Source organism: Gadus macrocephalus, chromosome 1 (genome assembly GCF_031168955.1).
Source record: "Gadus macrocephalus chromosome 1, ASM3116895v1".
NCBI lineage: Eukaryota > Metazoa > Chordata > Actinopteri > Gadiformes > Gadidae > Gadus > Gadus macrocephalus.
This window is the reverse complement of record NC_082382.1, coordinates 13,730,863-13,746,723: the sequence shown is the minus strand read 5'-3', so window position 1 is coordinate 13,746,723 and position 15,861 is coordinate 13,730,863. Positions and strand designations below refer to the sequence as shown.

The 15,861-nt window shown below is 44.9% G+C and overlaps 1 protein-coding gene across 1 annotated transcript in view; it reads left to right on the top strand.

Annotated features, from left to right (window-relative positions):
• The window catches only part of LOC132454052 (probable phospholipid-transporting ATPase IIA), a 28,562-nt gene extending 17,166 nt beyond the window's left edge, over window positions 1-11,396 (top strand). The window contains exons 18-28 of the mRNA XM_060047214.1: window positions 642-812; window positions 1,852-1,950; window positions 3,351-3,440; window positions 3,626-3,770; window positions 4,084-4,148; window positions 4,505-4,660; window positions 6,066-6,130; window positions 6,416-6,524; window positions 7,097-7,154; window positions 7,645-7,848; window positions 9,385-11,396. Coding sequence (XP_059903197.1) covers window positions 642-812; window positions 1,852-1,950; window positions 3,351-3,440; window positions 3,626-3,770; window positions 4,084-4,148; window positions 4,505-4,660; window positions 6,066-6,130; window positions 6,416-6,524; window positions 7,097-7,154; window positions 7,645-7,848; window positions 9,385-9,521 — 1,299 coding nt within the window. The 3' untranslated portion in view covers window positions 9,522-11,396. The remainder of the gene's footprint in view (window positions 1-641; window positions 813-1,851; window positions 1,951-3,350; window positions 3,441-3,625; window positions 3,771-4,083; window positions 4,149-4,504; window positions 4,661-6,065; window positions 6,131-6,415; window positions 6,525-7,096; window positions 7,155-7,644; window positions 7,849-9,384) is intronic.
• Window positions 11,397-15,861: the final 4,465 nt, after the last annotated feature.

The window sequence follows — 15,861 nt, the reverse complement described above, 5'->3', positions numbered from 1 at the left end:
ATTAAAAGAGAAAGCTCCTAATAGCCCTTCTTCACACAAACATACAAACATGCACGCAACTGCCCATGCACAGACACACACACACGCATGCACCCCTCTTTTGCTATTGATATTGCATACCCGTCCCCAACCATTCAAGCATGGGCCCTTACTGATGCAGGGTGCAGAGCAGCCCTTTCACCCCATCCCCCTGGTCTCCTGCAGAGCCCCGTCTGTGTGAATGGGGGAGTGTGAACGTGTGAGAGTTTAGACAAACAGAGCCAAGCATGTGGGCAGCAGTGAGTCACTTAGCCAATGACTCACAGAGAGTTTGGGTTCCTGCATGAGTCATGCGGATTGTTTTAGCCTTATCTCACTTCTAAAATCACCAGAAGACATTTCAATGGCTCATAGTATTTGTGCGGCCACCCGAAACCATGGTAACTTGATCATTAGAAATGGGAGCCATCAGTAACATTGGGGTGACAATCTCTGTTTCCTCTTTCCAACGGGAGAAACATGCTTTTAATCATCTGGTCCACAATTGATTCGTTTAACATGCTTGCGATGCAGCAATTTCACAAATAAATAAATAGAACAGGATGGCTTTTTTCTTGATAGCTTCCTTCATGCGTGCATATGTTGCTCACCCTGCCCTCTAGGCGCGGTACGTCCAGGCCAAACTCAGCGTCCATGACCGCTCCCTGAAGGTTGCCACGGTGATCGAGAGCCTGGAGATGGAGATGGAGCTGCTGTGTCTGACAGGCGTGGAGGATCAGCTCCAGACCGACGTCAGGCCCACCCTGGAGATCCTCCGCAACGCAGGCATCAAGGTAGGCACCCTAGGGCTAAGCAGTTAGGAAGCACTCTAGGGTTTATAGCAACCTAGGGCTAAACAGATTGATGGGTCACACAGCACCCTAGGTTAGACAGATAGACAGCACCCTAGGGTTACAGAGCACGCTAGGGCTGGACAGATAGACAGCACCCTAAGGAAAGACGGCACCCTAGGGCTATACAGATATACAGCTACCTAGGGATACACAGCTCCCTAGGGTTGGATGACGAGACAGCACGCTAGTATGTGGTGTAGTATATACTCTACTGCTAGAAAATGTGTAGTGTAGTAGGCCTTTCACACATGCACCGTAAGCCGATTATTCTGTATGTGGGGGTTTATGTGTGAACGCAAATGTCAGAATCAACCCCTCATGTGTTGATGGTGTTTCTATCATGGGACTGGCGCGAAACCATGGGCACGGAGTGTAGCTGCGTCGTTTCTTTACCTCCCAACTTGCCTTTCAACTTCTGCTTTCCATGTATTGTATATCACCGATAAAAGAGTGCGTTAAAGTATTGGTAGCCTCACCGCCATTCTTTGATGTGTTGTAAACAGCACAATGCGACACACCGCTGCATACCTTTTTGGTGTTGTCCTGCCTCCTACATGCTCCACCCAGGAACCAGCCCTCGCCTAAAGTATATGGAGCATCTCCAATATGTGTAAACACGTCTGATGCCGCTTATCCCGGGTTGTGTGTTGCATGTGTGAAAGGGCGACTCCGGATCCTCTCCGGACCTGATTCTCCAGAGTTCATGTGCGAAAGGCAAATAGGTGTAATGGATAGGGTGGTCAACCCCAAATCTGAAAGGTGTGGGTTGAATCCAATGCAAAATACCTTAATAAATATCAGCCGAATGAGTAATGGCTGAATAGTGGTTTTTAGAAAGTGTAGTAAAGATAAGTTCATATTGAAGTTGCTCACATTGAAGAAACCAATATCTATCCTTACGGTAATTAGATTAAATGTTAAATGTGTCATTTCAAAACCAAACCACTCAGACCTCCCCCTGCGTCTTTGACCTGTTCAGGTGTGGATGCTCACGGGAGACAAGATGGAGACGGCCACCTGCACCGCCAAGAACGCCCACCTGGTCACGCGCAACCAGGACATACACATCTTCAGAGCCGTGAGTACACAAGAGAGGGACCCTCTCTTCCTCGTGTGTGTGTGTGTGTGTGTGTGTGTGTGTGTGTGTGTGTGTGTGTGTGTGTGTGTGTGTGTGTGTGTGTGTGTGTGTGTGTGTGTGTGTGTGTGTGTGTGTGTGTGTGTGTGTGTGTGTAGCGGGCAGCAGTCCATTGAAGTGCCCTGGGGCAGTGGGAGAGTAATCCGGTCATAACAGGGCACTTTTTTCCTGAATGGCCTCACGGGTGAGGGTTAGGGTAAGGCTAGGGGTAAGGTTGGCGTAGGGTTAGGGTAAGGCCAGGGTAAAGCTAGGGTAAGACTAGGGGTGTGTTAGAGTTCGTTAGGCTATGGTAAGGATTAGGGTAGGGCCAGGGTTAGGGGTAGGGTAAGACTAGGGTTAAGCTAGGGGTAGGTTGGGGTAAGGCTAGGTTAACTGGAGGGTTATGGAAGGGCTAGGGTTAGGCTAGGGTTGTTGGCCTAGCGCCCGTGGACCAGCCACTATACATCACCCAACCACACACCCCTCCCCAGCTCTCACCTTGGACAATCCCGGCCCAGACCAAATAAATCCCCTTGCCTGTCAAGCACAACAAAACCCAGGTCTAGCGCCCGGACCTCAAGGCAGGAGAACTCCCGGCCGGCCACTCCCAGAGGAGGCCCGGCGCTTCCTCATCTGTTTTTCAGGTTTTGAGCCCCCCCCCCCCCCCCCACACGCCTTCCCCTCTGGGTGGCTGCCAGGGGGAGAGGAGGGAGAAGGAGGTAGGCTTGCGTACAACGGTGGTTCAGTGGAAGTGCACAACAATGGTTGGCAGAGGTTTCAAAAAAAGAAAGCTCCCCCCCCCCCCCTCCCCTCCCCCTCTCTCCCAGTGGATGGGAGATGGGGGGGGGGGGGGGGGGGACTCCAGCGCTTGCATCTGGGTTGGCTTCCTGGACGACACCGGGGCCGTGGGCTGGATTGACGTACTCTGGGTTACCGCTGGTCAAAGGGTGTTGCTAGCAAGACCACTTGTTGACAGACTAACAATATACAAGATCAGCCCGATATTGTGATACCACAGTTATTTTGTACACACTTTTTTTGCGATGTCTGTAACAAAACAGTCAATTTTAAAACATGTTTATTTTCAACATGGGGGGGATAGTTAATAAGATAATTAATTAGATAATTAATATACTGTATAATATCAACTGCTGGGCTGCAGATAGAATGTGTCTACATATTTATCCTGTTTTTGTTGTATATTTGATGTCCCTAGAATGACTGTCATTATTTGTGTGTGTGTGTGTGTGTGTGTGTGTGTGTGTGTGTGTGTGTGTGTGTGTGTGTGTGTGTGTGTGTGTGTGTGTGTGTGTGTGTGTGTGTGTGTGTGTGTGTGTGTGTGTGTGTGTGTGTGTGTGCGCTAGGTCACAACACGAGGGGAAGCCCACCTGGAGCTTAACTCCTTCAGAAGGAAACACGATTGTGCTCTGGTGATATCAGGGGACTCACTAGAGGTAAGTGTGACAGACAGGCAGACAGACACTGGCCAGGACAAACACAGACAATGCACATCAAATACAGATAAACAGCACAAAGCAGGACATCATTTATTTTTTTAAATCAAAATAAGAATGACATCTAATGTTGTGTGTGTGTGTGTGTGTGTGTGTCGGTTGCGTGTCGATGCGTGATCCTCCAGGTGTGTCTGAAGTACTACGAGTATGAGTTCATGGAGCTGGCGTGCCAGAGCCCCGCGGTGGTGTGCTGCCGCTGTGCCCCCACGCAGAAGGCCCAGATCGTCCGGCTGCTGCAGGAACGCACCGGCAAGCTCACCTGTGCCGTGGGTGAGTCCCCCCCCGCCCCCACGACCCTGCTGCGGCCGTCCGACTGCACAATTGATCCAACAAAGCAATGTGTGCTTCCAGATAAGCTATCGGTTTCCCAGGATTACAGACACACACACACACACAAACGGAGATCACACACACACACACACAAAATAAACCAATCTCACAGACACATATCACACACGCACACACGCACACATACACACAGACACGTACGGAGATCATGCATGCACAGACATCACGTACCCACACGCAGCGGTGAGTCATAGATGTGAATCCTGACACTTCGACGGCTGTTGTTGTCTTTCAGGGGACGGAGGAAACGATGTCAGCATGATCCAGGAAGCCGACTGTGGCGTGGGAGTGGAGGGAAAAGTAAGAATCTGTCCCTCTCGTCAACACAATGCCGCGGCCATCTCCCTGCCGCCGCACCCCCTGTGGTCCTTCCTGCCAATATTGGCTGTCACATGTCAAGGGAGGGACGACAACTCAGAGCATTCCTGTGTCTTTTTACTTTTGACTATGTGACGAGAGATGGGAAACGGAGGGGATAGGGAATGGCACTGAGCTTAGGATGATAGAACAGGGGATGATAGAGAAACTATTTTGATCTTCAATCGCTTCCCAACACATTCATTCTAATATTGTCTCATGTGCTCTAACGGTAACCCCCGGTAATGCCTTTGCTGACCTTTAAACACCACCCCCCCCCCTTGTGTTGTCAACGACAGGAAGGTAAGCAGGCCTCGCTGGCTGCAGACTTCTCCGTGACTCAGTTCAAGCACCTGGGCCGGTTGCTCATGGTCCACGGCCGCAACAGCTACAAGAGGTCAGCCGCCCTCAGCCAGTTTGTGATCCACAGGAGCCTCTGCATCAGCACCATGCAGGTAGGCCCTACTCCTGACACATAACCACTGTGCCACAGTCCCTTCTAATGATACCCACAGTGGGTATCATTAGAAGGGACATCGTAGACCACCAGGTGTGAGTTTCATTAATCATTACAAGCCGTTTGAAGATCTGCCTCTTCTGACATCACAAGTGGGTCCACCCAAATGTATGACGGATAGATGAGCAACGTTTGCTACAGTCCACTGGGTAGGCTGGTAGACTGATCTATCCAGCACACATCTAGGTGGACACGTCCACTTGTGATGTCAGAAGGGGCAGATATTCAAAACGGCTTGTAGCAGTTTATCGCACTCACACCTGGTGGTATGATATGTCACCTTTAATGGTTTGTTTTGCATTTGATTTGTGAGGGTCGTCACCTGACAGCTTATTGATTTGCACGAGGCAACCACTGGGTTTGACGCCCCTAGTGACCGGAATCAGGTGTATCATTCAGGTGTGTTCGTTTTCAGTGTATCAACTTTGTTGGCTCATGTGAGTCGAGAGTTACAAAAACGGTCAAGAGGATTCTAGCTACCCCAAAAAAGGAAGTGAAAAATCTATTTGATGTTAAAAAAAAGATCTTGCGCTTCAGACGTTTTAGCCAACGAGACAAAACCAAAGCAGACTCTTAAGGTCACGGATGATCGGCAAGGTCCAGTGGTCAAGCTCGCTACGGCTCCGTTCAAAGGTCTGACCATCAAAAGGGCGCGGTCCTGGATGAGTCAGACCAAGTGGGCACCGTGGTGGCCTTTCTGCCCAGTTCCCACTCCAACAGCTGCATCCAAGGTCCTGGTCCAGCCCCCCCCCCCCCCCCCCCCCTGCACCACCACCACCACCACCACCGCTGTGGGACAGCCTGTGACTCACTTGACCCGCTCGGCCTTCTTGAGACCTCACAAGGCCCCCCTCCTCCTGCACCACATGGCTCCTGTCTGTCACGTCGAGACAAACCACAACAAACTACTGACCCGTCTCAGTCCTGGGCACACCTGGCTGGAGAATCTGTCTGGCTGCGTCAATATTCAATGTTAAATATTCATATCCCCATCCACATGTTTGATAGAATGGGTCTTAAGTGAAAGAGTTATTAATGCCGAAACGGCAATGGTTGCAGCCCTGGGGGGTCTTTCAACATCATAGGTATTAAGACCTCTTTTAGTAGTGAGTGGTGTGAATTATTTATTTCCTCATTGTAGTTATTTGGGCGTGAATGTTTTTCTCGCTTAGATACTGGACATGCTGCTATCCTCTTTTACCACAGTTTGTTGTTGACTTGTGTTTTGGTATGTTCTAGGCCCGGGTCCTCTCCAAATGCCCTCATGCGTTAAATATGAAAAGCGAGTAAATGATGACTCACACTTAATAGCTCAATGACAACGTTGTGCTCTCTGCTCGCAGGCCGTCTTCTCGTCTGTGTTCTACTTTGCCTCTGTCCCGCTCTACCAAGGATTCCTAATCGTCGGGTGAGCTAAATACTTTAACTAAGCGTGACGTCTCCCTTGGGCATCTGCTCGCTTTGTTTCACTTGACATTCTCTCTGTGCCTCAAGCCCTGTCCAGCTTCATGTCATAAGAATCGGGGGTGGGGTTCGGGGGTTACATTATGTCATCGACAGAAATGCACTTTTAGGTTGAACTGATCCCGATGGTAGAAGGATATTTTTTGTGCAGGGGGAAAACGCAATACTAGCACAATGCAATACAAATACAATACGGCCGCCCTGACTGACCACGGCTTTTGTGTTGCAGCTACTCCACCATCTACACCATGTTCCCCGTGTTCTCCCTGGTGTTGGACAAGGATGTGAAGTCAGAGGTGGCCATGCTCTACCCGGAGTTATACAAAGATCTGCTGAAGGTGTGTGACGGCACACTGTGTGGTTGGATGTTTGGTCCTTTACAAAGCATTGTATTCTACGATTTTCACGGACATGGGCAGCATCGTTTAATGGTTCTCTTGTTGACAACATTCAGTGAAATAATCCAGAAGAGATCAAGAGACTATGTCCGTGCATCTGCCAAACATTCCTCAGAAGATTGTCTGTCTAGAAACTTGTAGATGTAATGCTTAACTTTTGTGCCACACAAAAGCTGATTTGTTGTCCAAAAAACAGATGCATCCAACACACAAGCTTTTCACAAGCTTTCCTTGATTCATTGTACTTATTCCTGGAACAGACTTAACATGGATGTTTCAGAAAAATAGGAAGCCTTTTAGTACATTGAGGAGATGTTTGCCTGTGGCTAGGTGACCTGTCTTAAATGGATTTCTTAACAACACTGGTACTGTATGCCAACTACGCTGAGCATTTATTGGCTGTTCTCCAACCCTAACCCTACTCCTATGGAGGGATCCTCACTTGATCCTCACATTATTCCAAATATATTATATTGCTCTTATCGTTTATTGACTTGTTTTTGTCTTCACAGGGCCGACCGCTTTCCTTCAAAACATTCCTAATATGGGTGCTAATAAGCATCTACCAAGGTACGGTTTATCACATATAATAAACAAATTCCTGTGCAAACACAGCATTTTAAGATATTTTGTGAGATTGCGCTATCATTTTTGCGTGTGTTTGTGTTTCAATGCCTAATTTGCCTGCCTTATGTGGAGTAAAAATTGCAGAAAGGATAATGTTTAAAAAGACAACCATTCATTGCTTACAGGTGTCTAGTTTACTCTTTTGTCACACTTTTATCCAAAGAGACTTGCAGAGAATTTTGATGCATGTCACTTATGAGCAAGAAGAGGCTGGGAATCTTACAAAGACATTGGGGCTCCAACAGCCTAACACTCTTGACACTCCACATTATCCTGCCATTCTTTCAGCATTTCAGGCCTACTCATTTTTTAATTTCAATTCCATCCGTCTTAAATGGGAACAGACTGTTCCGAGTAATCTGAGTAAAAGAAGGACCCTTATGTCATGTTTTGAGGTATCGTCATGTCATGTGACTCGTCCCTGTTCCCGCAGGCAGCATAATAATGTACGGCGCCATGCTGCTGTTTGAGTCTGAGTTCGTCCACATCGTGGCCATTTCCTTCACCTCGCTCATCCTCACGGAGCTGCTCATGGTGGCCCTCACCGTCCAGACCTGGCACTGGCTGATGATGGTGGCCGAGCTGCTGAGTCTGTCCTGCTACGTGGCCTCGCTCGTCTTTCTCCACGACTACATCGGTGAGAGAGCACATCAATACACACAGATTGAACACATTCATTCAGTTTCACCATACTTTGGAGTCGCATATGCGGCCGCGGTCGAGAAGCATCTAGGTGTTTGACGCTACATTTCTTATCAATAAAAAACAATTAACAGTTTTGAAAGGTCTGGTACACACCCCATCTGTAACAAACAACTGAATGCTTTGTGTCCAAGAGCGAAACGGCTGCTAGCCACTAAGTGTGTCGCAATGTTCAAAGAGAAAAAACAATGGGTGTCTCCCAGACCTTTCAAAAGTGTTAATCATATTTATTGATCTAAAATGTATTGTCAAATACCTACATGATTCTTTCCCGCAAGTTGAGGCTGACCTTAACTCGGGATCACAGGCCCAGAACGGTTGGAAACCACTGCAATTATTCACAGACGTTCTACGCAAGCCGGTTTGACGGTTAATTATTTAGACATTTGCTTGTGGACACCGAAAAAAACGATCTGCTGATTCTAAACATAACCGTCTTGGGGGATTACTCGTGTCCAGAGCTTCCTAACCTTGGAATAACGCAGTGTGTAATAATAATTGCGGGGAGCTTCCATTGTCCCTTGTTGTGTTGGGCCGTCAGGAAAGCCAAGGTGAACATGCTGGGCCCTGCTCCGGAGAACATGTTGGCATAGCGTGATATTACAGGGGAAATCCTTGTTGCCTCTGCGACCGCATTGCAAACAATGCAAACTAGACTTGTTCTTTTGTTTATTCTATTACATACAATCCAGATTTGTTAGTGTTTTTTTTTATAAACTTGTCAAAGGTAAACATGCTATTTATGTTCTCTGATCTTTGTTTTCAGGCTTTTGGATATACTATTTCTTGGCCTGCGTGAAGGAAAATGTCAATTGCATTTCTGCTTGCTTAGATTATTCATACATCCTTAAAATGGAGCTTTTCAAACCTTTCCAATGCTTTATTTTGGGCCTTTATGTAGGGTGTGGAGGTTCAGTTTTAGCCTGCAATCTAGACCGCTGAGAATCATGAGAGGAATGTGGTCAAAAGTTGCCCTATTTGGGTAACTTTTTTAGGCTTCGGTCTTAAAAGTCAAATTTAGTCTAAAAACATCTTTATTTAGAACAATAGCTTGTACCTAATTTTAGTTACATTCTATCCAAGGCATTTATTTATTTTCCAGTGTTTATTTATTTTCCTATTTTCAAAGCATAATAGGCTTTATCCATAATTCTATTCCTAGCACTACCAAGAATAGCAGTGTCAGAAGCGGCATTTATTTACTGTATTAATGTTGTAATATACTATTGCTAAATTCTGTTGATTTTGATGATTCTTTAAGACATTGTTTGACAACATATCCTGTTACGTTCATGAATTTTTAATTGTTTTATCAAAAATCATACTTTTCCCTTTTTCTTTTTATTGTCTTCTTTTGTAGGACATTGATCTTAATCATACCCTATATATGGTTCGGCTCTGTGCGTCTCTCACACATCCCACCTTTATCGTGACCCCTGACCCCTTGTTACCCCCCCCCCCCTCTGTCCAGACGTGTATTTCATCGCCACGGTGTCGTTCCTGTGGAAGGTGACGGTCATCACCCTGGTGAGCTGCCTGCCGCTCTACATCCTCAAGTACCTGCGCCGGCGCTTCTCTCCGCCCAGCTACTCCAAGCTCACCTCCTAGAGGAGGAGCCCCGCCCTCACACTCACCCCCCCCCCCTAACACCCGCCTGCCGCCAGCCTCCCGCCGGGCTCGTTTACACCGGGAGGGAGCAGCAACGCGGCCTGGCCCGCGCTTCAGGGGAGGGCCAGGGGGAGGAGGAGCCCTGCATCCCCCCCCCCCCCCCCCTTTATTAATTTATTCATTCATGTATTGTTTATCTCCGGTTGAACCGATCCCTCCGGTGCACATCCGCAAGGAAAGAAAAAGAAGATCAACGATTTGTTTGGATGTTTTTTTTTGTTGTTGTTGTTGTTGCTGAATGGGAAAGTGAGTCGTGATTGTTTTGGATGTGTTTTTACTGGTGGTTGACACTGGTGTTTTTATGCTGCATGAGTGTGATGCATAGCCTATGGGATAGGCCTCATCGTGGTACAACACCCACAGAGCTCCGTACACTGGAAGATGTCAATAGCATAACTTACTAATACTAACACACAAGCATCGGGCGGTAAATGCTGACAGACGTCTCGTAATCTGCATTATTAAAAACCCTAGTTGGAAATGTATGAGAAAGACGCGTTATGTGAGTGAATCATGAGGCTAGCTCTTCCCCTCGTTCTGCCGAGGTGTAGCCAGGTGGGTTTATGGGGGCTGTAAGGATCTTTTAGAGTCATATCTAAAGCGAAACCATAAAGAGGGAAGGCTCATTTCAGCCCAAGCCGGTCATATATTCTCAGGACCCGATTCACACTATCCCTTAACCATGCGCTATAAATGGCTACTGATAATTATACGCTGAAACATTTTCACCGAGCATGGAACGTGTTGGTGCGTTCGTTGTGTACTTGTTTGTGCGTCATTTCCTGCTACTCAACCTCAACATGATGGAGGCGGTGTGGTTGTTTACTTGGAGTGACCCCTGGTCTCTGATGTTAAACCAGCCCCATGTCTTGTGTTTAAGGAACATGGTCGGCCAAGAGAAAAGTTCACTGCGGCCCGTCGTGGCTCCTTACTGGCGGTGTGTACAAGCCATGCTCGCTCTTGCTCTCTCCCTCTCTTTGACACACACACACACACACAGGGGGGGGAGCTATAGATGTACAAGCAGGGATACTTGACCTCCTATGTGTCCACTTTTAGAAGCTAACACTGGCCATGTTTTAGCTCTGCATGATGACTCACTCCGATGCACTGACCCAAAGCTAAATCCAGCTGCCCTCTTGTCTGGTTCTATTGACCACGACCAAACGGCCTAAAGGCCAAAGCTAAAGCTAACCCCCATGAATTTACCTGAGTCATATATGATTGGGATGGATTCAAAAAACCTTAGCTAAGTAGGTTGTGGAAATCTTCACTTTAGAATTAGTACACATTCTCAATCACTGAGATCTCTCTCATCTTCCTCTAAGGAATTAATTATACTTGCCGCAAATGAAGCAAATGGTTATAATGATTTTGCTTGTTTTTCACCTTGTGTAAGTGTGTTTGTGGACCGTTTTACAGATATCATGATGAAATGGTGACTGTGCTCATGATGGTAACCTGTAGAAAACCAGGAGGAAAAAATAAGCTACTAGGTGCCATCCGTACTGATTTATTGGGCATATTTGAATAAATATAAAAGTTTAAACCCATTTAATTTGCAACTTTTTGCACAACCTTTATAATGATTACACATTTTTGTTATAGGGACATTGTAAATGGATGATGAATGGAGGTTAATTAACGTGTATTTTGTTAAGCCATGATTAATGTGATCGTGCTTGTAAATAACTATTTTTGATTAAGCATTTTTTTGTTTTAATGATATTAACTTATCTCTCGAGAAATGAAAAAAAAAATGAAGAACTGAGTGGATAATGTTATGATGATGAATAAAATCATATGTTTTCTTTTTTTGGTCTCCGTGCGTGCGCATATGTGTGTGTATAAGTGTGTCCATAATGTGTTGAATCCTATAGGCTACGTTGAGTTAATACCCGACATGTTGAGCCCCTTCTCGCCAGTGGAGGGAGTCCCTGGTGGCAGAATATCTTCAGACCCCCTTTGCCATCTCATAATCGACACACTCTCTTAGACCAAGTCACTCCCCTGCCGTTTGAGATGGTTATAAACTAATAGTTCTATGCAAAAAGATAAATCATGTATTTGTTTATTACTTATCACTGTCATACTTCATTTTAAATGAAGACTTCTTGCATTGCCCATTCGGGATGTTGTGAATGAATTGGGATTAGTTGAGTCAGACTTTTTTTTTAAACCCCTTGTAATTGTACCAAACTGTATTTCAGTGTCAAAACTCACTATTATTTTATGGCCTTAGTGCGTAGGTTTATACCATTAATGTAAACCCATAAACTTAATCAGTCTTATAAAGCTGAAATTCCACCCCAGAACAAACAGAGCCGCCTCTTGGCTCTGACGTTCAAGGTCTCCTCTTTGGGCTTCTACGGGGCGCCCGATTGGACGACGGCCAAATGTACAATCCAATCAGTGGAGAGAACAGGTCAGTGAGTTTTGATTCAGAAAAACTGGAAACGGGTATAGCACACTGATGGGACCTGCGTTAAATATCCTGGCTGGAAGCATACATATTGCTACGTCTTATTATTGGCACCTCACAACATTCATTACTAGATTGTTTTTTCCATTCTGGAAATATCCTAACATGCTCCTCCCAATGGAACATTGTAAGAGAGAGTGTCTGTCTTTTTCTAATTCACGACAGAATACACCAAAAATATGTCATACGCTCATTGACTTGAGTGGCTAAGACAAATGACGCTATGGAAATCGTGTGGGACGGACACAACCGTACGGCCAGCGTAACCATGCCAACACCCTCTCCTAGAGAACTCAATACTATGGATGCTATGGGAAGTTTGTGACAGGTCAACTGGGGCTGCTGTGAGCGTCATAACCACTTTGGTAAAGAGAAGAATGAATGATGTTTTGTCGCAACATATAGATCTTAATGATAGCATAATTAGCCTAGCATATAATAATAAATAATGCATTGTAGTATACAGTGTGTGCTACAGTATAGCAGCACAGTGTTACGTTTGCAGTGGCCTAGTCACCATTACATTTAGTTTGTATTGACATTAAATGGTACTTACCCAACTATTCAGGGAAGATTAATTGTTTACTATATACTGTTCTTAGTCCTGTGTTAACACAGGACCCTGGTGATGCCAGGCACCCCGTAGAAACATTGCAAAGAACGAACACACACACCCTTTTTCTAGGGCTATTTATAGCCGATAGGAATGCTTTGAGTTGTTCTAGCACCCATCAGGGCTGAGGAAGCTGTGCAGATGTGTTTCCTGGCCTACTGTGTGGGACCCCTTGTGATAAATGAGCACCAGGGCAACACATCCATCATCACACTGAACATCAAATCTCCCTGTGATGTTCAGATCAAAGCTGTATGTGAAACTGTATATCTTACCTGAAGCTCGCTAGATTGGAATGTTTTTATGATGTGTTTATATATTTGATGGCGGTTATTGGTTTGTGGCACTTGTTGAAGTAGAGGATATGGACAGGTGGACTTAGAATTGAAATGCCGGGTCAGGCAGAGTGTAATGAAGCCAGAGACAGTGATCCTGTCTCCTTGTTACTATTCCACACTGTGGCTGCTAAGAGGGAAAACTCCATGAGCTAGTCAGTCTGCAACTTTCCACTGGACTCAAGACACTCCAGAATATCGATCTGAATCAGGTTACATAACAAGGTTGTTTTATCCGGCATGGAGGTATGCAGTTTCCATACTGATGGAACATATGAGTTCATAGTGTTTGGAAAAAGCAGCTAAATGTTTTCCACATATCTCTAGTTGTGGCAGGAAGGAAGCAGGATTCCTTATTACACAATGGCAACACCAGCGCTTTCCAAAGCAAAGTCTGCCAGCGGTGGGCTGCGTGCCACCTCACAAGCTCTACTTATATCCATCCAATCTATATGGTTTCAAAAATCTACAATCTGTGTGGAGGGAAAGAAACTCCTTCTATGTGAAACAGTTTACGTGCATATATCTTTCATCAAGGGTTTGTAAATAATGTACTTTATTAGATTTTTATAAGAAACTTTGATCTAAATAAATAAGCTTTTTAGAAACAGTATCGTATTATCCATTGAGGCATGTTATGGCTGGGTTATAAATTACCTTACATGTCAGACTGGTTCAGGTCTTAACAGCAGACCGACACATGCTATAGGATTGGTCCAGTACTTGTCTCAGCCAATAAAGGGTTATGATTGCTTCGAGGGCCGAACAGATCCTGTGATGAGTGTTAATGGTTAAGGGGAATGATCTACATATTTGCATTTTAAGTAATGCCCCAGATTTTTTGTGTAAATTAGGTTGTCATCCAAAATAATAGTATCACATACATATGTTTTAAAGTGAAAGGGTTATGTAGCACTCTACAAAAGTAATTTCTTCAGAAGTCCTAATTTTCCAAAGTCAATTGTGTCCCAGTAACATTAATAAATTGGGAAGTTAAGTGTACAATTATATTAACTTCCTTGCTATAAATAACGTGAAAATACATTTTTATTTAATATCAGGCAAATGATTTAGTCCACTCTTCTATTTTTTTAATTCATGCACACTTTTGCCCCCAAAATGTCCTCGATAGAATTTCCATGAGCCACGTTTCAGTGTAGCATTTCCATATCAAAGTTCCACTGTTTGGATTCAACTACTCAATCACACATGTTAGCCTTGGAAAACTATTACAGGGGGCAAAGCTCTAACCCAGACTAGCCTACTTCACTGAGCTGTTTCTCGAGTGATGGAAAATACTGCACGGACTTGGAAAAATTTGGCTCTCCAAGTTTAAAAAAACGGAAATGCATTTTGGCTGTCTGGACTCAGGCAGCTTTCCTTTTCCCAGCCTGTGCCGTTTTCATTTACTCATTCATAATTTCAATTGCATAAGAGTTCCATAGTGGTGGAGTCACTTACATGTGTTAGACGAGACCCAGTCACAGAGTTACCCCCAGAAACATGCGCTCCTCGAGCTACTACAGGTTACAGAGTCAGTCCCCTTGCTCACCCGAAAGTCTCCAGCACAAACTATATCAACTATAATCTAACGCAATCCAAAACAGATCCTCTCTTCGCCCAACAAGGAAACTCTGATTTTCCTATGAGCTGGCTGGCGTCTGACTTCATAGATGCCAGCACTGTTTCAGGCAATGCAATTGGTGTACACATATTTCCAGCTAGATGACTTTGATAGAAACATAAGAAGAGAAGGATTTGCTACATGTAATTCTTTATTTCCATTGACGGCCTTCATGGGTTGAGGTTTTAATTCCAAGTTGGCATAAGACAAAATGGTTAGTAAAGGCCATTGAGGAGAATAAGTAAAAGTAAGTAAGAACATTTATTTGGTTTGTGTATACTTAACAATATAAAAAAAAAAGTGGAATATGTAATTAGCATATTAGCTGTCATCCTATAATCAGCCACCAACAGCTGAGACATCCTAACATCCTGCCATCTCTGAGAAGAAATTGAGGTGAATAAAAAATAACATAAGCTGCATCTTGCTGCATGGTCAGGACATGTTGTTCCACTATCTCAGAACCTGAAACATGTGAAGCTCCTCTGCTTCCAATGATCCACACAAGAGGATGTTCCATCAAACTGCAAACATGCTGTTCTTCTCCTCCCCAAAAACATACGGGATGCTTTCAATTATTCGAACATACGAGCCGAGGATCCACATAAGCCGATCCAAACGGGCAGCCTTGCAGGCTTCCTGTTAACGTACATCTGCTGACAATCATCTGCAATCGTAAATGCATGGCTGTCATGATTTGGAGTAGTATGGTAGTATGTCTCTGTAGGTGCAGTCTCAGTAGAGGTTGATAAGTTTAGCGCCGCGACAAATTCAAACAAGTTGCACTTCTTGACTGTTGTGTTTGATCTCATGGTGGGTCAATATATATAAAAGTATGCTGTTGTTGTTGTTGCTGTGAGAGAAGGTTCTGAGAGATTGAACTTACTTGTTGGGGGGAAGAGGTGCTGCTGGGTGATGTTTACTCTTTCATGTCCTCAATACAGCAGAGCACAATCTTCCCTGCTCCCCACTTCAAACTCAAACCATCAATGTCATTCAAATCTTAATGAGGAAACTATTGAATATTGACAATAATTTAAAAACATGAAGTTAGGCATTAGCCCAAAATGTATGTTGATGTTATTACCTGAAATTGTACCTGAAAAGTTTTACAACTTGTTGAGAGGAACCTATTTTTCAGTACTTTTTCAGGCGTCTTTGAAAAAAAAAGGACGCTTTTCATTACTTTTCCCCCAGGTATAACATGCATCAACTTTCCATTTAAA